The 24,328-nt window shown below is 51.0% G+C and overlaps 1 protein-coding gene and 1 long non-coding RNA gene across 3 annotated transcripts in view; one reads left to right on the top strand and one right to left on the bottom strand.

The window, feature by feature from the left end:
- The first annotated feature begins 451 nt into the window (after positions 1-451).
- Positions 452-9,204, top strand: LOC308557702. The gene is made up of 4 exons (XR_013998882.1): positions 452-889; positions 5,871-5,993; positions 6,914-7,067; positions 7,646-9,204. It is a non-coding gene; the product is annotated as an uncharacterized lncRNA (long non-coding RNA).
- Positions 7,495-24,328, bottom strand: part of BDH1 (3-hydroxybutyrate dehydrogenase 1) — a 36,657-nt gene continuing 19,823 nt past the window's right edge. The window contains exons 5-7 of one of the 2 annotated variants that reach the window (XM_081138426.1): positions 17,952-18,093; positions 11,331-11,483; positions 7,495-9,975 (exon numbers count right to left, since the gene is read on the bottom strand). In XM_081138426.1, the coding sequence (XP_080994552.1) occupies positions 9,506-9,975; positions 11,331-11,483; positions 17,952-18,093 (765 nt within the window). In that variant the 3' untranslated portion in view covers positions 7,495-9,505. The remainder of the gene's footprint in view (positions 9,976-11,330; positions 11,484-17,951; positions 18,094-24,328) is intronic. The other variant, XM_081138427.1, reaches the window with a different exon arrangement.

The raw sequence follows: 24,328 nt of genomic DNA, 5'->3' as shown, positions 1-24,328 counted from the left end.
AGGAAGGGTAAAGATTTACTGTGCAGATAGGGAGCATGAAGCTCAAGAGGCTGGAATGTGACCAAAGCTACACAATAAACCAGTGGTTAAAACAGACTTTTAAAAACCACCTTCAATGCAGGTCTCTAACCCTCAGTGCAGGTGTCTCCAGCTTGGTGAGGCATCAAAGAGAAATGGTAAGTTCCTTCATTTCCAGGCTATTCACACACCCTTCGGAAGAAGGCTCAGAGGGGACCTGGGAAAATCAATGGGGGCAACACATTGACACTGCTGTAATAAACAACTCTTACTGGGGAACAGGGGGCTGTTGTCTCCTTTGAAAACAAGAATGTTTGGCAGGATGTTTCTAAGTGCTGAGTTCCTTGCTGAAATAAAGCAGAAGCAGGCCCTAAAAACTGGACAAAAGAAATTCCTTCCAGCTGCCTTGGCTCTGCCTGCTCCGTTGCTCCTCAGAGAGCTGGCAGGCAGGCTTCGCTGGTGGCCAAGATAAGACTGACCTCACCACAGGAGGAGCCCAGATGTCTTCCACCAACAGTCACAGGGCACTTCATGAGCCATGAGCCAGAGAGTGACTTTTGGTGGGCTTCTGGGGTGGGGAGTGGGCAGAGTCGACCCACAATCCCTCCACTTGTTAATAGGGGAGAGGAGAACAGGGACTGAAGGCCAGGCACCGGGTGTTACTGCGAAGAGATTTTTAAAGGCTTGACCAAGGTCCCGAAGAGGTGGGGGAGGGGACCGGCCTCTACTGTCCACCCGAGCAGCCCAGCAGAGGAGGGAGGAATGCGCTCCAGCTGCTCAGCCGGGAGACGGGGAGGACGCTGGTTACGAAGTGTTGAAGTGTCTGGAGGAGACCGTGGACTCCACCGGGATGTGCCGCCTCCTGTGCCCCGTAAGTCCCCACTGCCCGCATCTCTGGAGCTGCTGAGGGGACAAGCCAGGCGTTTGGTGGGGGAGGGGGAGGGCCAGGCGGCTGTGCGCTGCTGGGGGTCTGCCTGAAGGATGCTGCTGCCTCCATGCCTCTGATCTGAGGCGTAGGTGTTGCCATAAAGCCGTTCTTTCTGAAAAGAACTGAAGTCGAGCCCAAGGCCCCTGGGCCTCAGCTCTGCAGGTGGACATTTTGCTCACCTAGAAAACCGACGGGCCATTTTGGAGGGTGAATCGTGGTGCAGGAGAACTCGCAGACGGGTTCTTATCAAACCCTTCATCCCACTCTAGCTAGATAGGGCAGGGCACCAGTCCTCTCAGTTCCCTGCCTTCCAAGCCCCAGCCACTCCTGGCCAAGAGAGAGCCTGGGAATGTTCCAACTGGAGGGGCCCTTAGAGACCACAGAGTTTTGTGGCTTTCACAGGGGTCTAGAACTAAGGAGCCGCCTCCAGGGTAGTGCAGGAGGGCCGAGTGGTGAGAGCTTAGACTAACACCCCTCCATTCCACTCAACACCTCCGCTTTGATCTTTACTGCCTTGAGACTCTGCATGAGATGTCATTTAATCAAGAGACTGATGCTAAACACAAGCTTGAGGTCCTCTTTCAAGTTTATTGTTCTCATTTTCACTTTGTAGTGCATGACCTTGGGCAGTTTAAGAACCTCTGTGTCTCAGGTTCTCCATCTGTAAAAGGAGAGTAATAGTACTGTCTTCACAGGGTTGTCATGAGGATTAAGTGAATTAGTGTATGTAATGCACTTAGAACATGTGCTGAGTCACAGTAAAAAATGTGTGTTCGGGGTGGTTGTTATTGTTAGCATTACTATTATTTTAAGATGAGGAGCATGAGGCCCAGAGAGAAGGGACTTGCCCAAGTGACAAGGGAACTTGGTACCAGAAAGGGGACTAGCACCAAGGTTTCCCGGCTTATGGAATCCTTTATGTCTTAGACATTTTGAGGTTGATTCTCCATGGAAATCTTTGAAGATAAACAAAAACCCACTTGGGGGAGGCCATGTTGGCTAAGGGGCATAGGGCACAACCTCTGTGATCCTCAGAAGAGGAGGAGGAGGAGAGAGGGGAGGAAGAAGAAGAGAGGAAAAGGAAGGAAAAGGGAGAGGAGGAAGAGGAGTCCGGAGCCCTCTTTGCTACTCAGCAGGACATGCTGTTTTAGCTGGGGCTGCTGCAACAAGACACCACAGACTCGGTGGCTTATAAGCAACAGAAATTTATTTCTCATAGTTCTGGAGTCTGGGAAGTCCAAGATCAAGGTGCCGGGATGGTCCAGAGAAAGCCCTCTTCCTGGTTCATAACTGGTACTTTTCACTGTGTCCTCAACATGATGGAAGGGGCTGGGGAGCCCCCTGGAGCCACTTTTACAAGGTGCTAATCCCATTCCTGAGGGCTATCCCCTCATGACTTAAGCACCTTCCAAAGGCCCCACCTCCTAATGCCATCATCTTTGAGGGTTAGAATTTCAACATCTGAATTCTGGGGGGAAACAAACATTCAGCCCACAGCAGATGATCTCACTGGGGGATGCTCTTGAGGGGACATCTTCATGAGGGAGAGGAACTAGACTTCAAAAATATTTCAAGTCTAAGAATTTTGTTTGGTGGATGAGGACACTACTTTGGGTAGCCCAAGGTGTCAGCCTGATTTATGGTCAGTCTCGGCGCAGTCACAGCCTCTGAGTCTCTCCGTCTGAGCTGAGCCACAGCCCCCAGGGGCCAAGGTGAAGTCAGGGAGGCTGCAACCAGCTTTGGCAGGGACCCTGCTGATTGCCTAAGAAACAGTGCTTGTGCTCAGCAGTTAAAGAGAGTCTGGTTCTGAATCCTGTCACTTTCTGACTGACTAGGCACAGTATTAAATCTAAGCCTCAGTTTAATCGCCTATAAAATTGGGGTTATAAATCTTGCCTCATAGTATTGCCTGGAGGTCAAATGGACTAATGCGCATACTGGTACGTGGGAAGTGCTCAATGAATGCTCATGGCTATTATCAAAGGTGGCTTCTGGCCCCCGTGGGTGTACAATGGCTTTCCCATCTTCTGCCCAGCTGGGGCCTGCATTAGTTAGAATTTGGTTTGCCTGCAAAGAAATAATTCCAAAATAGTGGTAATACAGAAAAGACAGAAGTTTACTTCTTCTCATATAAAATTTAGATGGGTGGTCAAGAGTGGAAAGTAGTTTACCAGCGTCTGGTATCCAGACACTCTCTTGTAATGCCCATACATGACCTTGACCCCATGGTCCCAGGAGGCAGCACCCAAGTTCCAGGCAGTAGAATGAAGGGATAAAGGGGCCAAAGGGTGCTTATAGCTATCTCTTAAGGAAAGTTCCTGAAGGCTGTTGTACTACCATGTCTGCTTATATGCCATTGGCCAGAACATAGTCATATGATCACCTTTAGCTGTAAGGGAAGCTGGGAAGTGTAATCTTTATTATGGACAGCCATGTGCCCAGCCATACATTGGTGGATATGTTCCTATAGAAGGGGAGGATGGATATCAGAGAGCTGCAGCAATCTCTGCCCCAAGCCTCTGGCTTGTTCAGGTCAGGTAGGCAACTGGGAGTCAGGCACCTGAGTGCTAAACAACAGGGATGGGATTATGCTGCTTCTACTAGGGCACCCACGGTGGCTCAGTCTGCAACTGAAGGTGTGGGGACATTAAGGGCACTTGGATTATCATCAGCAGTTGCTCCTCCATTCACATCAAATCCCCCTGAAATCACATCATGCCTTCCCCCAGTTTCTTCCACTGAAACAAGTCTGTCAATCCTGCCAGACTGCAGGGAAGTTTATGATGCCCTTCATAATGTCATAGAACTTTCATCAGTTTCTAGTTTCTTTGCTGTTCTTTACTCTGTTTCCTTGAAGGTGCCCTTGAATCTCCAGAAAGCATGTGTTTTCCATTCAGCACCATGTTCTTTCTTTGTTTCTTATGGCAGGTCCCACACCACTTTGACCACCTTTGCTCAAACATTGAGTCAAAACCTTTCGCTAGAACACATAAGTAGGAGAGAGAGAAACCCCAGCAGAGTAAACAACCCAGTAACAGAACACACAACCATAACCCAGCAGCAGCTCACTGGCTGAGAGTGGTCCCAGCCAGGCGGTGGCCAGTAGAGGAGAGTGCCCAGTGTATCTGCCAAGTCAGCTCTCGCTTTCTGAGAGCACAATTTAGCAGCACTTACACCTGGGAAAAATGGACAGTTCCTCCTGAAACAGGGGTGTGGTGGGGGTGGGAATGGACTGTAGCTGAAGTCGAGAAGAGCAACCAGCTCACTGCTATTTCTGAAGGAGCCCAGTATGATTACTCAGGGAGCTGTAATTAAGCTTATCTATAATTTGATGAGTGGAAGCAGCCTCACATTTTATAGAGTAATTAAGTCTCACTGAGAAAGCAGCACAAGGTGTTTCGGGCTCAGCATCCCCTAAGGTTATTCTCCATTTACACTCTTAGCTCTAAGACATGTCCACCGATGCCAAGGCCAGGGTGGTCCTCAGCCACAGTCCTGGGAATACTTCCTGGCCCTGCTCTCTCCACCTCAAGCCTCTATCAGTGCCCAGGCCACTGGCAGATCCCATAGACACAACCAAGGCACTTGCAGTGAGACGCAGGAAAGGCTCAGCCTCCCTTCCGTGCTTTCTGCAAAACTGTGAGCTAGGAGGAAGTGGAGCCTAGTGCTCCTCACACTTCACAGGCTACATGGCTAGCCTCTGACTGAGCAGAGGCCAGCCCAGCTCAAGGTCCCTGATAGGGAGTCTAAAGTCGACTGGGGGTATAGGAAGGGGTCCTGGGGAAGGCCTGGGTTTCTGTCTTGGCTCTCCCATGTTCTGTGATTTTGGGCAAGTGGCTTAACCTCCCTGAGACTTAGTTTCCTCATCTGTAAAATGGGAACATGGTCCTGCCTAACTTATATGCTGTTTATGAGGATCAGATGAGAGGTAAGTTGTAAGCACACTCGATTAGTTGTGAAGGGCACGTGCGTGTGAGGATTGTCAGCAGCTCTCCCATATGGTAAACCTGTCTCAAAGTTCTTGGCCGCTTGAGGGGACTCAGGTGGTCACTCAGCCTGGTGTGAGTCATCAAGAATGGGTGCTGAGATAACCACAGCTGAAACCTTCTGTTCAGACAGTGAGGAGTATGGAAACCTTGTCAAATGAGGGGCCTGGACTCTTAACCTAACTTGGCCATTTCCAAGCATCCAGTGGACTAGTTGAGAAGATTTAAGTTGTTCTGTGTGGGTCTGAGTCATAGCCAAGTGCCAAAAGAGTTTTTAGAGGTGGTAGGTTTCAGGTCAATCTTTGAATAAATTTTCCCCAACCAAGGAAATGCCATCTGAGGAAGTAATGAGTTCTCAGTCACTCAGGAGGCTGTCAGGCTTGATGAGGGCTGTTTCCCCTTTCCTTCTCTGAGGTTCTGGGGGTCCTGGCAGCCTCTCCCAGCCCTAGTCCCTGGTGCTTACCCTATACCTCTGAAGCCACCACTCAGAAACCACCTTCTTCAGTGCCTGTAACACCGGGAAGGTGATGCTTGGGGCTTGTTTATTTTGTCTCCACCAGAGCACACAGCCCAGAGCCCTCCTTGTTCCATCTCCTCACCTGAGGATTCTCAAGCCCTGTGCTCATTAATGCTCAAGCCCTTCAGGCGCAGCTCCAGAATCTCTCTGTCCAAGGTTCGGGTTTCAGTCTTCCTGAAGCCCTCAGAAATGCCCCTGATAGGGGCAGTGTTACCCCAGTCAAGGCAGAGTTTCTACTGGAGGGCCGCTGGTGGATGCCTCCAGCACGTTCTCTCCTAGGGAGCAGCATGCAGAGCCCAAAGAGGGGAGGGAAGCAGGAGCTGGTTCATGTGGCAGCATTCTGTGGTTGTTACTGTGCATGTACTTACAGACTTTTCCCACTGTTACATAATTGAGGTATTTTTCCCTCTTCTTATTTTAGATCCTGCTGCCATCTGCCCTGATTTTCATGCATCACTAACGCCAGGCTGGAGGTTAGATCTGGCTTGGCTGCCCAGCTCTATCACTCACTTGGCGAGAGACTTGGAGTAGTCTGTTTCCTTAGGTATGAAATGAGATACTCACTCCATCCTGCCTACCTCCCAGGGCTGCTGTGAGAATCAGATGAGAGGAAGGGGTGAACTGGCTGTGTAATGTGCCCAAACTATACAGATGTCCCTGGTTGTTACCTGGCGGCCTGAGCCTGGTGCCACCTGAGCCAGGGAGCCTCTGCTTGTTCAAGTCTGTACCTGCACCAGGTTTGCACAGCTTTGCAGAGCTAGGCCCTGTTTGAAATACAGGAAGTGAACAGGCCACAAAGTGGGGAATTTGGGGCAGGCCCCCTGATGTGGGCAGCATAGGCACAGCCCAAGCCACCTGTGGCAGGCAGGACCAGGCCAGCCTGTCACCTGCTCACAGCAGCCCTGGGTGGAATGTTCAGCACAATATGTGCTCTGTAACAAGGCACTGTCAGGAGCTTGCAAAAAACCCTCATCCCGCCTCCAGCCATCAGGAGAGGGTTAGGGCCAGCTGAAGGCAGCAGGCCGTGGGTTCTCACAGACAGAGGTACTGCTGGGCAATGTCCGGGGTGCACGCTGAGCCTCTCCTGACACCCCTCCCTCAGTTCTAGGTTTTGTCTACAGGCTTTCCCTCCTCTTGCCTGAGGCACCAATTGAGGTCCTGGACTGAGAGCCACTTGCTGAAGGTCACACCACAGGAGTGGCAGAGCAGTACAGTCAGGGAGTGCTGGACTCTCTCCCTGCCTCACAAGCCCTGGGGAAGATCAAATGAGATCATAAATGCTTGATCCCCGGCCCAGGGACCTGCTGACTGGGAGTTGGAAGTCCAGGCCAGTGCTGAAGGCCTGAGACAGTGGGAAAAGCATTGTCAAGCCTCACTGACCCAGGGAATCCTTCTAAGGGGTGGATGCTGGTGACAATGCTCCTACCCAAGGCAGTGCCTGTGGATGCCATTTGTTCCCAGCAGGACTGGACAGTGAGAGTCAGGTGGCAGCCTCTGGAAGGCCTCCTTCCTCCCCTTAACCCCACAAGGAGGGGCAGCTCTCTGCTGACAATCAGTGAGGATCTAGGTGCCTGCTGACCCTGACCCACCTATTGCCCAGGACTGTTGGGGCCACAGGGTAAGTGACAGTGAACAGTAGCACTCCGGAGACCCTCATGCTGGCGCTAGGTCTGCCCAGATCCACTGTGACACTAGATAAGTCACTTCCCCTCTTGGGAAAAACCACCTCTATCCTGCCCACCTCAGCCGGCTCTTGTCACAATCAAAACTACTCTATACCTCAGTAGGCACTAAGCTGCCAGAAGGTGAATGGTAAATGTGAGGTTTTAATTACCATTGAGATTACCACTGAGGGGAGGTTCTCTGGGCTTTTCAATCATGGGGATAAAAATTAAAAATCAGGGCAGCCTGTGGGCCAACCTAGCAGTTCTTTCTCCTGAAGACCCCAGCAGACTTGGATTTAGTGCTGATCCCAGCTCAGAGTGTGTGAACATCTCCCCTTCCTGCTAGCTCCCAGCTATCCATGCATTCATGTAACAAGGGTTACATTCATTTTCCTTTAATGAAATTAAGCATGAAAACAAAAGATGTAAAAGTGCAGTTCTGAAAGGGAAGCTCTGTGAGACAAAAGAATCTTACTGTTATGTAAACATGATGTCTAACAAATGTCCCTCTCTGGGCTCTGGGGAATTTCAGACCTGCCTGCCCTCCCTGCCATCCCTGAAGGCCTCTCAGCCTCACCTTGCAGAAGGGAGCCGGGACAGAGCATCCTGACTGAAGACAGGACAAAGGCCCAAAAGGCCGTGTGAATTTGCTCATTGCGGGATCCGCTTTTCCTTGGCATTGCCTGAGCCCTGTGGTCAGTCCTAGTTGACCAGGTTCTTCTGTCTTCTCCTAGCACCAGACTCCACCTTTAAGCCAGGAAGCCACTAGAACAGCAGGAACGCTGTTTCTAAAGGGCCTTGTGTCTTTGTGCCAGTGGGGATCAGGAACTCTGAGAGACCTCAGGATTGAGTGGACGCTCCCAGCCCGCCGCAGAGGCTGCTCTGGCTGCGGAGGCAGGGCGCCCTCTAGTGGCACGCCTGGCCCTTCAGGGAGAGGCGGAAGCGCAGCGCTGAATGGGATTCAGCACTGTCCTAGGTGTGCAGCCACCCGGAGGAGAGCAGTGCCTGGTTTTGGTCCAAACATCCAGGCCCTGGGAATTTCAAGGATGGCAGCCTTCAAACCCAACCCCAAGAAGTGATGACACAGACTGCCTATCAGTGACCTGGCTTCTTAATTAAAAATAAGGCCATAGTCCTGGTGGGTATGGCTCAGTTGGCTGGGTGTCATCCCCTCCACCAGGAGGCTGCCAGTTCGATTCTAGTCAGGGCACATGCCCAGGTTGCTGGCTTGATCCCCGGTAGGGGGAATGCAGGAGGCAGCCGATCAATGTTGCACTCTCACATCGATGTTTCTCTCTCTCTCCTTCTCCCTTTCTCTCTCTAAAAATCAACAAACTATTCTTTTAAAAAATAAGGACACATCAAGAAGGCAAGACATCAAAGGCGGCCACCCTGAGCCCTACAGAACAAATGTGTGTGTGTGTGTGTGTGTGTGTGTGTGTGTGTGTGAGTGTGAACACCACATAAGACAGGTAGAGACTCCAGACCCACCCCTGGGAGAGAGGGTGCCACAGGGCCTGGCCTTTGCACCACAGCTCCTGCTAAGGATGCCCCATTAACAGGGGTTCTACCCCAGGCAAAACTAAGCAGACCCAAACCAGAAGCCGCCCTCTTAGCCAAAGAGCACCTCCATAAGTCTATCCTAAGTCTTAAGAGAGGTTGAGAAATCTCAAATGGAAATCTCTACAATGTCCCATCCCCTCCACACAGTCAGTTCTGAACTGCTGGCTGTGGCCACACACACCGGCCCCATGGACATGCAGAGAGGTGCACCACGGACACATGGTAAAGCTCAGGCAAGGTCACAGAGCTCAGAGGACTCAGCTGGATCCAGAGAGCCCTGGAACACACAATGTGAAGCATTTCTACAGCAGTGACAGGAACACATGACTTGGACCATTTACAAGCAATAAAAGGATTATTCATGTATCCTCTTTGAGCTGCAAATTCTTTGTGTACAAAAGAAAAGAATCTGTTCCCTTACTCAGGATGTTGGCTTACGGATCAAATGAGATAAACTTTTTGAATGGGGTTTTGGCTTAAAATGTAAAGGATTTGGATTCTATTTTATAATAAATCTGTTTTTAATATAAAGATGTTTTCCTTAAAATCTTTGTATGAAATCAACTCCAGAAAGACAAAGGCACCATGTTTGCCCTGAGGTTTAGGGGTCCTGCCCACCACTCCACACCCTGACCGAGGAGGCCCCAGACACTTAGTGTCCACACAAGTCGGGCTGGGCTACCCCCTCCAGTTGACACTAAAACTGGTAGTGGGTCCTCCTGGGATGGTGGATAATCCACAAGTAGGTAATGAAGAGGTGACTATACAAGTTCCTCCTTCCTTCCTCTTCCCTCCCACCAGGGCTCCCAACAGAACAGCTGGAAGCTCTTCAGTGTATGTAGATCTTGTCGGAGATTGCTCCAGGCAAGTGGGTCATGATCTGCATTCGCAGCCACCAGTAGTAGTCCATGGGATGGTAGCGGGTGTAGGGGTTTGCAGCGGTCAGGGCGTGGGTGACAGCATCGATGACGGGGGTCGTGTCAGTGGAGCCACTGTTGCAGTAGGTCTCCATGGTGGCGATCTTCTCATCGAAGTACTTCTTGCCGTAGTCCTTGCGCACCACCTCAGGCAGCTCGTCCCACATCTTATTGGCGATGGCCTGGATGCGCTCGGGGCTGTAGAGGCTGGTGGCAGCGATGAAGTTGCCGGGTTCCACCACACAGACCTTCACACCCAGAGGGTGCATCTCGTAGCGCAGGCAGTCAGAGAAAGCCTCCACCCCGAACTTGGTGATGCAGTATGGGGAGCGGGCCGGGTTGGCCATGCGGCCCAGCATGCTGCTGATGTTGACGACGCGGCCTACAGAGGAAGACAGCAAGCACCTGCTCAGGAGGCACTACCTGGGGGGCAGAGGGCCTGGGGCCTGGCATGTTTCCAGAGACCTGGCTGGCACCTGGTCTCCTGGCCCCTGATGCTTATTTTGCTGCCTGTCAGGCTGGGGCCTGACCTTCTGCACCACCCAAGGTCCAAGGGCCTTCTCATTCATAGAGCCAGCTCAGACCCACACATCAGCACCAACGTCCCTGATATTTCCCCAGTAGCCAGCTGTGCTGGCAGGCCAGAAGAGGAGAAACGAGTGAGAAGCAGGCTTCCATAGCAGGAGGGCACAGCATAACACACAACACACAACTAAGCTGTGTCTCACTTCCCACATTCTCCCACTGTATTTCCCCCCACAAATGTTATCACCTGGCAGCGCTCTGTTGGCAATCAGGGAGGCCCAGAGGCAGGGTTCTGAACCTGGCTTCAGGGCTGGGGCATGTGGGCAGTCTCGGGCCGAGGGAGAGAGTGATGACCTCAAGAGGCTCTCCCGCAGGCCCAGCCTGGGTGTGTTAGGAGTTGTGCATAGCTTCACCCAGCCCTGGGGGTGGTGGGTGGAAGTAGAGCCCATCCACACCGACAGCCCAGGCAGACCTGGGACCCACTCACCCTGGGTGTGCACCCAGGAAGTAAAGGCATAGCCCCATCCCAGGCACTGCAGGAGGATCCTTTCAGAAATCTCTAAGTTAGAAGTCACCAAAGGGTTGCAGTTTTCTTATAAAATCCTACAGCACTCTCTGGGTTCCTCCTGTCATTAATGCTGAGACCTTAGGATAGATCATATGGATCTTCCCCTTTTGCCATGATTGTTTGCTGTTTACGGAGAACATCTGAGTTGGTGACTTCATAGGTGCTTTACTTACATTTGACTACCTAACATGGTTTGGGCATTTTGTCTGTTTTCCAAATTTCTAATTTTATTATTATTTTTTACTTAGTAGTAGAATTGTCTCATTTTTTTAGTATGGCATAGTAATGCATAAAATGGATATACCAACCAATATTTACTTAACCGCACCCCTACTGATGCCATGATATACAGAAAGCTCTGTACACAGGGTGGCTATTTCTCCAGATTAGGTACCCAGAGTTGGATTACCACTATAGTCTTTTAGCCTTTGCTGCATAGACTGCTGACCTCTCTCCTGCTCTACTTTCTGAAAACCATACACCCCTCACCACCACCCACAGGCCCCCACACGGCCCCTGGGAGTCATGTGCTTAGCCTCACTGGGCTGTGGATGTCGGATATGCTGAGGCCTATTTCCATTCTGAGCAAAGCTGAAAGGTGGGTCAGGTACAGGGGGCGGGAGGAAGGTCCCTCTCGAACTTACCTTTGGCCCTTCGGATGAGGGGGAGGAAGGATTTCGTCATCCGCACTGTGCCCCAGAGGTTCACTTCTGCCACCTCCTTGTAGGTCTCCATGCTGGTGAACTCCACCTCCCCGAACGTTGAGATGCCCGCATTGTTAACCAGGCCCCACATGCCTGGATGGGAGGGTACAGAACCAAGGTCACCCCGTGGCCTAGATGGCCCATCAGCCTGCAGCCATTCCCCTCCCCACTGTCATCCTTTTTCCCCATTACTTGACAGCTGTGTGCCCAAGGCTCTCAGGACTCCTTCTAGAATCATCAAAGAAAACAAAAGATAGACAGTGCTGGCTGTAACCCTCCCTGAATTCTAGACTGTCCAATCCTTTCTTCTGCCTTAATCGACTCTCCGGGCCCATCATGACTCAACCCTGCCGGTGCCCCCAGCCTGGTGTCCCACCTCACCTCACATATTTCCACTCTATTCCAGCCAGTCTCATCCCGCACCCTGCACCCAGGCACTGTGTATTCAGCCCTGCCTCTGAACTTCACTTGCATTCTCCCTCTTGCCAGAAGCCAAGGGAACCTCAGGAGCCTTCCAGGCCAAGCCTCTCTGGAAGACCAGAGAGGGGACCCAGCATCCAAAGTCACACAGCAAGTTAGAGCCTCAGCCAAGCCTTGATCTTGACTTGGGCCTCCTATTCTGCTTCACCCTGAGACCCACCTAACATTGTCTCCATACTCTGACACCCCTTCTCTGCACCATGCACTGGTGCCGGTTATCACGCGGTAAGCCCCTGTGACCCGGTAACCTGTTCATCAATACCCCATGTGTATTCACCTGGCCTGTGCAGGTAGAGAACACCCCTCGGTCTTGTGGTCCCACAGGTACAGGGTCAGAGCAAATGTACACTCTCTGGGTATATTTGTGTTGACTGTTACCAGTAAGACCAGCAAAAGGACAGCTGGCTTTTATAGACACAGAATGTTGGTGCTAGAAGGCTCCTTGGAGGTCACTTAGTCTGATAACTAATCTCAGAAATAGGGATACGGAGGCCCTTGGGGGAAAGGACTGGCTTCAGTGTGCCCAGTGGGTCAGAGGTAGAGCCTAACTGGGGCTGTGGCAGTGAGGGGGCAGCCGTGCATTGCAGGGCCCTCTTTGAGTTCTGTTTTTTGGGTGCAAGGACTGGATAGGCTAGAGCCTCAGGACAGAACAGGGCCCTGCCTTTCTGTTGTGGAAACCCTCAGGGTTCAGTGTCCTGTAGTCATGAAAGCCTGTCTCTCCCAAGGGGAAGCCTCAGGGCAGTACTGCCCTCCCGGGGGCTGTTCCCCTGCCTGCGGGAACTCTGTCCTGGCCTGCTTTCTGAGTTCATCATGGAGTTTGTGTAAATGATAGAGTAATTGCTATCTAGCTGCTCCCTTCTGTGCTACCCAAATTAAAGCTTCGTCAACTGACCTCTGATGACTTCTCCTTCAATTATGGAAAATTAAGGACATTAGGGGAAGGAAATTGCTGGCTAACAAAGTGCTCATGAAGTCCTTACTCCCACCCCCCACTGAGAGCTAAAGCCTCGCTCTCAGGTCTCACTGGTGACCTTGCATTGACTCAACCACCACAACCCCCACAGCTGCCATCCCCTCTCTTCCCCAGCCTAGCAGAATTCCCAGAGTCATCCCCTCCCCCTGCTCTGCCCAGGAGGCTTCTCTCGCCTCTGGCCAAAGCTGACACTCCACCCTCTGCCTTCCTGATGGTAAGCCATCAGTCCCCTCTCCTTTCTGCAGCTTCAACTCTTCCATTGCCTCTGCCTCCTTCCCTTCAACGTCATAAACAGTGGGTGCTTAATAAATGTTTGTCAGGTGAATACAAATACCATGTCTCCATATCCTAAAGAACCTTCTCTTAACCATGCTACTCCCTTGTCTGCTCCCATCCCCTCCTCTGCCAGGCTTCTGAGAACACAAGCTATGCTCTACAGTTTCCCATTTCCCTGCCATTCTGGGTCTCAGCCCTACCGCTGCTCCAGGGTATCCAGGGCGCCACATGCTAATGACGTCACCCGTCTTCACTCTCAGCTTCTCCACTGTATGAGCACTATTCATGGTTCCTGACACTCACTCCTCTCCTGATGTTAATAGCACCCAGGCATCTCCTCCATCCTTCCTGCCACCTTTCTTCTACCTGCCCCGCTCACATACAGGTGTCCCCAGTGTCCTGTCCTAGACCACCTTCTCTCAAATTACACTTGGTGCTTGGGCAGCTTCATTTTCTTTACGTTCATGGAATTCTCCAGCACCTTTGTGTTCGATTCATATGGGACAGTATCACACACCTAAAGTAAATCATCTCTCTTCCATCTAACATTAATTACATCTGACACTGATATCCGAAAAAGTTTACTTGAACTTGACATGTGAACGCACACTGCTCCTGGATGATGGCTCTGTTGGCGTGATAAGTTGTAGCAATGTGTGGACTCTGGAGCTCTCTGGAGTCCTCGGCCAACATTCTGAGTAAACTCATAACATTTCTGCCGGTCTGGGTGACAATTGTGTTCCTGCAGCAGCCCCATCACACCTCTGTGTGGAGGGGTCCCATGTACCCTTCGGCAGTCACAGCTCTCTCCTAACCCCAGTCCCTCCTCCTGACAGTCACTTTCACCTGGATGTCCCACAGGTCTTCAACTCACCCTAAGCACACCAAGATATCATGTTCCAGCTGCCCCGCCCTGCCCCTCCTCCTTGTCAATAGTACCACTTTCATTTTGGACTCCTCCAGCTCCCTCATTTCTCCCCCATCTAATGCATATTGTTCATATTACTGATAAAGATAAAAAGGACACCAGCCAGGCCCTGAACTAAACATTTTGCATCTACTAATTCACCTGATCCTAAACAAGCAACCTATAAAGTAGATATTAAACTGTCCCGTATCTGAATGAGGCAACTGAGGCTCAGAGAGGTGAAGCGTCCTGCTCAGTGCCACCCAGGTAACAAGTGGAAAGGATGGAATTTGACCCCAGTTCTGTGTGAGGGCACAGCCCTGTGCTGTCGTCGGCTTCCTTTGTGTGTCCCTAGAATCCATGTCTTCTTTCCTGTTTCCACGGCACAGTTTGGGTCCTGGTTAGCTCCCTCCTGTGTTGCTGGAGAAGCTTCTCCCAGGTCTCCCTGTCTTAGTCTCTCCACCTCCATCCTGATTCAACCCCCTCAGCCGAGTCTCCTCTGTTAATCACTTCCTGCTTAGAAGGTTCCTTTCCCTGGCACAGGTATGTGAAGTCTTTTCCAGGCTCCTCTCACCCACTCCCTTTCAAGTATTCTGCCTTCTCCAAGCCTAAACAACCTACCATTCCTCTGACATCACAGTCCCTCCCGCCTCTGCTGCTTCCTGGCTCTGCTTAGCTCCCCCCCCCCCAGATCATTTTGTTGTTGCTGTTGAAATGCTACCCATGCTCCTGCAGCAGTCAGATCTAGGTATGAGCACTGGATGGCTCACAGAGCATTTTTCCCACTTCACAGATGGGCAAGCGGAGGCTCACACCGGTGAATATACAACCCCAAGGTCACATTTCTAGTAAGAGGGGAAACTCAGAGTAAATCCAGTCTTCTCACTCCCAGACCCAGGGCGTCCCAGATAATAGGGTCATCCCTGCCCATGACATAATGCCCCAGTACTATCACCTCGCAGGCCCTACCATGAAACTACAAGCTTCCACTTGGCTGGTGTCCAACCACAAACTCCTCCTGCCAGGTCAGACCCCTCTGGTGTTCAGTACACTACCAACTATACAGCCAGTACTCGATAAATGTTTACTGACTGTGAGGTAGGTAGTTTCAAGATGAGACTAAGCCCACAGGCTGCTGATTGGCCCACCCACTGGGCCTTTCCCTGGGGTGGGAGTCACAGGCTCCAGATGTGCAGTCCCTCAGAGTTCTTCTGGGGAGCAAAGGGGTTGGTGGCCCTCAGAGTCCTGCTGGGGAGCAAAGGAGCTGGTGGCGGATGGCTCACAACTCTAATCAGACAGTCCCCTTTATCTCACTCCCCCCCCCCCCCATGCTGGCTCCCCTGGCTTTCGCAGCAACTGTTCCATAGAGCCAGGGTGAAGGGGCACCAAACTTGCCATCAAAATGTGCCCTGCAATTGTCTCCTGGGAGCTTCCTGCCTGGGCAGAGGGGACAGTAAGAAGAGACTACCCCTTTAGGAACCACAAACTCGACCGAAAGCTCTGGGAGGGCGCCACCTGGAGTCCAAAGACAGCACTGCCAGAGAGGGGGAGAATTTGAGCGCTTTAGCCCACCAGGAAGACAGCCCATGGAGGGAGGTGGGCAGGGGACCACAGGGAGGGAGGGAGAGGCAGACCTGCGCAGCCATATATCTAACAGATTTATTTTCTTTTCAAATCTAAAATCCTTCAAATCTTTTCCCAAAAAGATGCAGTTTTGGTTAACTAAGGTCATGCTGAGTGATTTATCAACCCTCACTGGAATGGGTCATGAGGAAAAAGCATGAAGGTTTATGCATGAGGGGTGGTACTGGGGTTTGAGCACCTCCTCCTGGTGGCTCCAGGTTCACTCTGCCTTCCAGGTAAGGCTAACTGCTCAGACCAACCCAGGGAGTGGAGGTGGTTCTTCCCTGGTGGCAAGGGACAAGGACTGGGGTGCTGAGCAGCCCCAGACCTGGCGCAGCTCCATTCTACACTCAGGTCTACAGGGATGATTCCCTTACACGAACATTTTAAATCACTGCAAACCCACAGGCCATAATGAGTGGCTTTATGGTGCTGACTGCAGCTGTCTTCCCCTTACTAGTTCATAAAGGCAACATCCCGGATGCCAGGGAAGGCAGGGAGGAGGAAGATTTGCCACTGGGGAGGGGTGAAGCAGGCTGCCCCTGGTAATCATCCCAATGGGACCCATCCTGTCTTTTCTTAATGGGACAGAAGCCCTAGTCTGACTGGTAATTACTAAACAGATGTTCCGGAACTCACAGGCCTCTCCTCAGAGAGCAGGGGGGCCTGGGAATGGCCTGCTGTGGGGGTGGGGATGGCTCTGGGCTGACAAGGTGACAGGTCAGTGACAGGCTGGCAGCCAGAGCAACAGCTTCTCTGATAGCTGCACAGCACAGGAGCTTCTGAGGTGCTGCTGGGGTGACAGCATGTCCCCTGGCTAATAATGCTCAGCAGCACAGGACCTGGTCACCCCACCCCTTCCCTCCTCCCTACCAACAACTGCAGTCACTGCTCAGGAGAGCTGTCCCCAGCCCATTCTGTGGGAAGCAGGGAGCTGAGTGAGACATGCCCTTCCTGCCTGGGCTGTCGGGAAGCTCAGAGGTAAATGTCATAGATGAAGTGCGCAGACTAAGCTGGCTTCCCCAAGCAGCACCGTTGTGTTCTACATGAATGACGTCCCCTCCCCTCTATTGTGCAACAGAGCCCCTCCCACCAAGGGAGGGCTGAAGGTCCTCCATGGGCTGAACTGGGAGGACACTTTCTGCAGTTTGAGCCCCTATTGGCTCCTGTCCCCCAAACTTTCTGTCCCTTTAGCTTCTGGGGCCCTGTACCCAACCTCTCTGACAGTTGTCTCTTTCCCTTCTCTGATGCCTAATTGCTCATATTCCCCAGTAGATCCCCTTGCATCTCTCCCACTCCTAGTCTCACCTCCAACCCTGGACATCTGATCTCCAGCCCGGATACTCCCCCAGGGTGCCCTTTGGACACTTCAGCATCTCCACATCCCTCAACCTGTTCCTCCATGAGACAGTACCAGGTGTCCAGGATAAAGAACTCGTGTTTCTCCCTCTTGCCCACATGCATCAGTCACCAAGTCCAGCCAGCTATGTCTTTTAGATACTCGAATCTGATCCTCCTCTTTCCCAATACTCATGGCCCCAGGACTCTTATACCTACATTGTCACTTTAAATCCACTCCATACTGTCACTGCAGCCCCCAGAGCAAGCTTTCATGAGTATGACCAGGTCATTCCCCTCGGGAAATTCCCCTCGGGAAATTCAGTGGCTCCCACTGCCCTCAAGAGAGTGGTCACCTCCCTCGCCTGGCACCCCAGGCACTGGACCAGCTCCCTCCCAACCTTATTTTCTGCTACCACCTCCACCAAACTTGACCCCTGACTTGTCATCCCCTGGCACTTGTGTGCTTCCCACCATAATTCACACTCTCCCCTCCTCCTGGAATGCCCTTCCCAGCACACTGCCACAATCTCCCCTACTGACCTCTTCCCCACCTCACCCCAAGACTGGGCTACATCCTTCTGTCCCGTCCTGCTCAAGAGGTGTTGTGGAAATCACCTGGATCAGTCCCCCAATGAACTGTGAGGTCCTGGAGGCAGGGACTGTGTCTTGGCCATCTTTGTGTTCCCAACACTTAGGCCCACCACCTGGCTCCGAGTGGGCATTCAGTGGACATTGGCTGAACTGACCTGAACCAGGCACATGCATTTATCACTCTTGTAGATTCTGGAATCACCTCTGGCTTTATTGCCCGTTGCCTGATTGCACAGTGTATTTAATTCAACCCACTTCCTCCTACTGTGCAGGAGGAAGAAAGCAGTCTTTTGGCAGGATACCAGCAAATGGAGGGTGGTGCTTAGAAAGGGTGCTCGTGCAGTTCCTGCTGTCCCAAGGTGCCCCCTACCTTTCTCAGGGTCCTCCAGGCTTGAGCGGACGATCTCCACCGCTTTCTCCACCTCCTCGCTTTTGCAGACGTTGAGCTGAACAGTTCTCAGTCGATCACTCTTCAAGCTGTCCAGTTCCTTGGCTCCAACATCCCCTTTGTCCTGAGGAGGAGAGAGGAGCTGCTTCACCCCACTGTCTCTAGGATGAGGACAGGGCCAAGGTGGGGGGCTGGCCCAAGTCCCTGCCTAAGCCTGGGGCTGTGGACAACTGCAGGCGGCAGTCTCTGGAGGCCACCTGGGCCTAATCCCTGAGCATTGATCCCTAATCCCTGAGTACCTAGCACCAAACTAAGTGCCACAGACATCGCTATTAGCCCCTAAGTCTTCATTGGCAGCATCGGTTCTCTAAGCAGAGGTTGCAAACTCAATACCTGCAGGGCCAGGCATGCGGGTATCACATGATGAGAAGGGGGACACTCAAGAGTGGAGCACAAGCCTCACCTCTCAATCCCCACCGGCTGTTGTCCACATGTATGTAAGTCCAGGATTGCCAGATGCTTAGGTTTTAAGCTTGTAATTGGGATTTCTGTGTAAAATCTCCTAATTTTTTACGTGTTGGCAACTTATTTGGGTTCTCTAAAAAAAAACCAATATGTGGGCCAAAGCACACCCACAGGCCACATGTGACCAGCAGGCTGCCTGTTTGCCACCTCTTTTCTAAGCCAAGGGTCTGCCACCCACAGGTTGGTAAGAGGCCAGGGCCAGGCTCTGCTGCCAGTTTGGTCACTAACGAGGTGCCTGGTTTTTCCAGCTACAGTTAGTCATAGGACATCACCACCTGTCCTGACCTGCTCAGGTAATGGAATGAGGAAATTGTTTTTTTAAAAACCTATTAAATGACCAAGTGCTACGCAAATTCAGGTGTTATTACACACATGAGAAAGTATCACTCAGCAAACATGTCCTGGGCCTCTCTTATGTTCTTGCACTGAGCTAAGTACTGGAGGCACAAAAATAAATAACTAAGATACATAGCCCCTGTTCTCAAAGAGCCACGTTTCAGGGAAGGAGGCAGACGAGCAAGCACACAATACAAGGAGTGTTTGCTGCAGGAAACCTGGTGGGAGCGAGGGCTGCACCGAAGCTGTGGCGGACAGGGAAGGCTTTCCAAAGGCAGCCTGTGGAGGACATGGATGGGGCACTTCAGGCAGGGGCACGAAGGCGCTGCCAGAAGCCACTGCAGGGGGAGCAGAGGCCTGAGGACGTTGTGGGACATGAGGCTGAGGGGACAGCAGGCAGGGGTCTGCATGGGGCAGTGGGAGCTGCTGGAGGATGTGAATAAAAGCAGACGTCACTTATTGAGCATTTACTGTGCTTCGTGTTGTGCTGAGCACTTGACATGCATCATCTATTGGTCCTCACACACAAGGCAGGCTGCATTGTCATACTCATCTGTTCTATGACACATATTTTCACAATAGGAATGAGCTACAAACAGGTGAAAACACTGTCAATCATTGAATTGGTGGTGACTTTCTCAATGGTGCACGGAGCAGAGGACAGGAGTGGCTGCCAGAGGATGAAGTGATGGGAGATGCCTACTCTCGGTCCACGGCTTGTCCCAGGACACACAGCCAGTACCGAGGCAAGAGCCAGAGCAGGAAGCACAAGGAGGGTCCAAATGTCTGTGGAAAGTTCTCCACAGGTTAGGCTGAGTCCTGCATAAGTGATTTGAGCCAGGAGGACCCAAACCCCAGGGCTGGAGTTCAGTGCCACAGGGATGAAATGTCAGAGGGACTCAGGGGAGAACGGTGAAGGGACCGTGTGAAATGGGGCCAAAGGTATGGAGATCGTCATTCTGGACAGAAGGCTCAGGGAGAACATGATGGCAAGGGAGCCAACTTGTCCTGTGCGGCCCAAAACAGAACCAGGGCCAAGAAGTCAAATTCAGCTCAAAATGAGGAGTGACTTTCACAGCCTGGAGGTGGCATGGACTGCCTAGGAGGTGTTCAGACAATAAGGCTGGTGTGGGGAACGTAGTACAGAGAAAACCCAGCATCAGGCAGGTGGTCAGGCTGATCTCCCTCCTCTAAGATCTCTTCCACCCCTAAATTGCCATCTTCTCCAGGGAGGCCCCCTCAGTGGCCCTACTGAAGAAGCAACATGTGTGACCCCTTGAGTCTCTGTCCAACCTGGCACCAGAACGGCAGCTACACCCAGAATCACGTCTGCATAGAGCAGCCAGGTGTGAGGCTCAGTTCATGCAAGGCTGGGCTCTGAACCCCCTGGATGTGCCACCTTCCCAAATGACACGGCAGGTGTTCCATCTACAGGGGAGCAGACAGGCCTGGAGTTTCTGCTGCTGTTCCCAGACAGGGCTCCAGAAAAGAATCCCCAGGATACCACCTTTGAGTCCAAAGGCTGGAGGGGCTGGTGCCACAGACACCTCTCTTTTCCACACACAGCACACAGGCACAAAGAAAACACGTCTTGTTCTAATGCAGTCCTTGATATCATGGCTCCTCAAATGCCCCTTGGAACCCAGACCAAGTAATTTAAGTCTCCAAGGGGATTCTGACAACAACTTCCAACAGGATAGATTCCAGCTGAGATGCACAAGAGGTACCTGTGTCCTTTCCTCTTCCCAGGCTTTGTTAATCCTTCTGCCATCTGTTAGCAATTCCTGGACACCACCCAAGACCTCTCCCCGTGCCTCTAGCCAGCATGGAGCCAATGTTCCCGCAGTTCCCAGGAGAAGCCTCTCCCCTAGGTCAGAGTGTCCACATGAACTTAATTTGGCAGCTAAAAGCTTTCTCTCAAAGGAAACTGGGGGTTAATCTCACTGCCCACAGCTTTAGGCTCAGCATTCAGGCCCCCAGGAGGGAAACCCCACCCTCTTACCTTTACCTCAGACCTCCCCAGGAGTCCTCATCCATCTCTGCAGCCTGCACACCCTGCTCCTGACAGCCACCTCAACAGGGAAGGGGACTGTCATTCTGCCCCAGCTGTTCAAAGGAAAGCTTTCCCAATGGCCCTCAGTCTGTGGGCTGCAGACTACGGTGGCCCTTCCCCTTGCAGATCCGCCTGTCCTCAGGCCAAGGCGCACTGCCTGGGCCACACCACCTCCCTGGCGCCCAGTTTCTTTGTGCACATCTGTCTGCTGCTCAGAGATGAGCTTCCAGTCCTGCTGTGTTGGTGCCTTTGTGAGGGGTAGCACCTTCTTTAACTAAACCCTTTAAACTTCATCTGTAAGCTGTGTTTTCCACCCCTGGGTGCAATTTCAGGCAAGTCTTACAACTTTTCCACTCCTCAGATAACAGAAAACCTCTTTGTTTTGGCATAAAGAGTCTAGTTCAGTCTGCTAATCAAATAACTCCAGCCCAGCCCAGTTTGAAAACCCAAATTCTCAAACTTGTATCCAGTTCAGAGCCTGCCCTGCCCCAGGCCCGCAGCGTGGGACGCCAGGCAGCAAGGGCAGAGCTGTCTTACTGCGCTCCAGCTCCTCCTCCGCTCTTATTCCTTAATCTCAGACCCTCACAGGGTTGGATCCAGGGGCTAACAAATGAGGGAGCAAGACTGTAGTCTTCTGAGGGTGGTACCATTGCTGTCTGCTGTGGGCGCCCTGGGACAGCAGATGCAGGAGGGCTGGCCCTTCCTCCCTGAGGCACTTTTGTGGGTTCCTCAAAGATCCCTCCACTCGAGACTCCCCTGCCCTTCTCTCCTCCCGATGGGCATCTTCTCCCTCAGCACAGGATTCCAGGAACCACCCCTCTGGCTGGGTCACATGGACCCGCTAGGAGTTTCACTGGGTAGGTGCCCTTAAGATGATCCCAGGAGCTCTCCCATTATCCACCTCAGGTTCAGGCAAGGTAGAAGGACAGCCTTCCCCTATGAAGCTCTCTCTGCTCTGCTTCCAGAGGAGCCACTCCAGCCTTTCTTCGGCCTCTAAATTTCTTTTGGTAAATATTAACACCTCATTCTGTGGCCTCAGACTCCAAGGCACCATGGTAAGCTCTCCAAGAAGTTCTCTTGAAACCAGCTTCATTTTACCTGAGACCAGATAGAAAACATCACAGCACACTAACAACTCTTTCCAACCTCTCCGCCTCCTCCACCTCCATGTAATACTGCCGTGAGGCAGGTGATGGGCTCAGCCTGGCAGAAAGGTTTCAGTCTCCCAGCATTTATTGTTAGTGGTCTAGCACCTCAAGGCAGGGTCTAAGGACACTCACCACATGTTACATGTGAGCATCTTGTCAAATGTATTAGAAACACTGTGACAAGAGAAGCAAGCCTAGGGCATTGTACTAGTTATAGGAGGAGCAGGCAAAGAAGATGAAGAGAAACCAAGAGAGCAGGGTTCCACAAAATCAAAAAACAGTGTTACAAACATGAGTAGTGTGGTCAAGTTTGCTGATGGGTTGAGTATGACATGGTCTGAGGAATGACTAATAAATCTGACAAAATGGGGACTTTGGGCATCCTTGATAAAAGCCGTGTCAAAGGCATTCGGGTCCCCTTCTGGTCCGGTCCTGCCCTCCTTTCCCAGCTCATCTCCTCTTCTTCCATGAGGGCACTGGGCATCCTGTTCACCCTTCCAGAAGGTGATGAGATGCCACCTTGGCCCGTCAAGCCCTCCTTATGATCCCGGAGAGAGGCAGGAAAAGAAGATTGGGGGTGGGGGGTGAATGTGGTAGATAGTGTGTTCAGTTTTAAAGAGGGAAGAAAAGGCCTCACCAGGAAGGTGTGACATTGGAAGGAGGTGAGGGAGCAAGTCTTGCAGATATCTGGGAAAGAAGAGACAGCCAAGCCCAAACCCAAGGAGGGTGTTGCCTGGTGTGTTAAAGAGCAGGAGGCCTCTGTGCCTGCAGCCTCTTGAGTAAGGGGGAGGAGTATGCGGTGAGAGTGGCAGGGGTGGGGATGTGGGGGGAGGAATATAAGTTTATGTATCAGAGAAGGAGTCCAGAAATAAACCCTCACACATATAGTCAAATGATTTTTGACAAGGACCATTTAAAGGGAAAGGACAGTCCTTTCAGAAAATGGTGCTGGGAAAACTGGATATCCACACGCAAAAGAATGAAGTTGGACCCTTACCTAACAACAAATATAGAAATTAACTCAAAACGGATCAAGGAGCCCTGGCCAGCATGGCTAGTGGTTAGAGCCTTGGTCCACGCACTGAAGGGTCTCAGGTTTGATTCCTGGTCAAGGGCATGTGTCTGGGTTGCTGGTTCACTCCCTGCCCCCAGTCAGGGCATGTGCAGGAGGCAACCAGTCGATGTGTCTCTCGTATCTATGTTTCTCTCTCTCTTCCCCTCCCTCCCTTCCACTCTTTCTCTGAAAAGCAATGGAAAAAATATCCTCAGCTGAGGATTAACAACAACAAAAATGGATCAAGGACATAAATGTAAGACCTAAAACAATAAAACTCTTAGAAAAAAGCTTCATAACATTGAATTTGACAGTGATTTCTTGGATCTGACACCAAGAGCACAGGCAACAAAAGAAAACAGACAAACTGGGCTTAATAAAAATATTTAAATTTTGTACATCAAAAGACACTGCCTACAGAGTAAAAAGACAACCCCCAGAATGGGAGAAAATGTTTGCAAATCATATAACTGATAAGGAATTAATATCCAGAATATATAGGGAACTCCTAAAAAGCAACAACAACAAAAACCACCCAATTCTAAAATGGGCAAAGGGCTTAAACAGACATTTCTCCAAAGAGGATGAATGACTAATGAGCACATGAAAAGATACTCAGCATCACTAATCATTAGGGAAATGCAAATCAAAACTACAATGAGACATCACCTCACACACATTAGGATAGCTAATATCTAAAAACAGAAAACAAGTATTGGCAGGGATGCAGAGAAATTAGAACCCTGTGCACTGTTGATGGGAAAGTAAAACGGTACAGCTGCTGTGAAAAATAGTTTGACGGTTCCTCAAAACATTAAAAATAGAATTACCATATGACCAAGTAATTCTACATCTGGATATATGTTCAAAAGAATTGAAAACAGGGATCTTAAAGAGATATTTGTACCCTCATGTTCATAGCAGCATTATTCACAGTAGCTAAAATGTGGAAGCAACTCAAATGTCCATCAACAGATGAATGGATAAGTAAAATGTAATATATACATATGATGCAATATTATTCAGCCTTAAAAAAGAAATTCTGTAATATGCTACAACATGGACAAACCTTGAAGATATTACACTAAGTGAAATAAGCCAGTCATAAAAAGGCAAATACTGTATGATTCTACTTACATGAGGTACTTAGACAATGTAACTATATTTAATACCACTGTACACTTAAAAATGGTTAAGGTGGTAAATTTTATGTTATGTGTATTTTACTACAATTAAAAAAAAA

This window comes from Miniopterus schreibersii (genome assembly GCF_964146895.1).
Source record: "Miniopterus schreibersii genome assembly, chromosome: 5".
NCBI classification, from domain to species: domain Eukaryota; kingdom Metazoa; phylum Chordata; class Mammalia; order Chiroptera; family Miniopteridae; genus Miniopterus; species Miniopterus schreibersii.
This window is presented reverse-complemented; position numbering and strand designations above follow the sequence as displayed.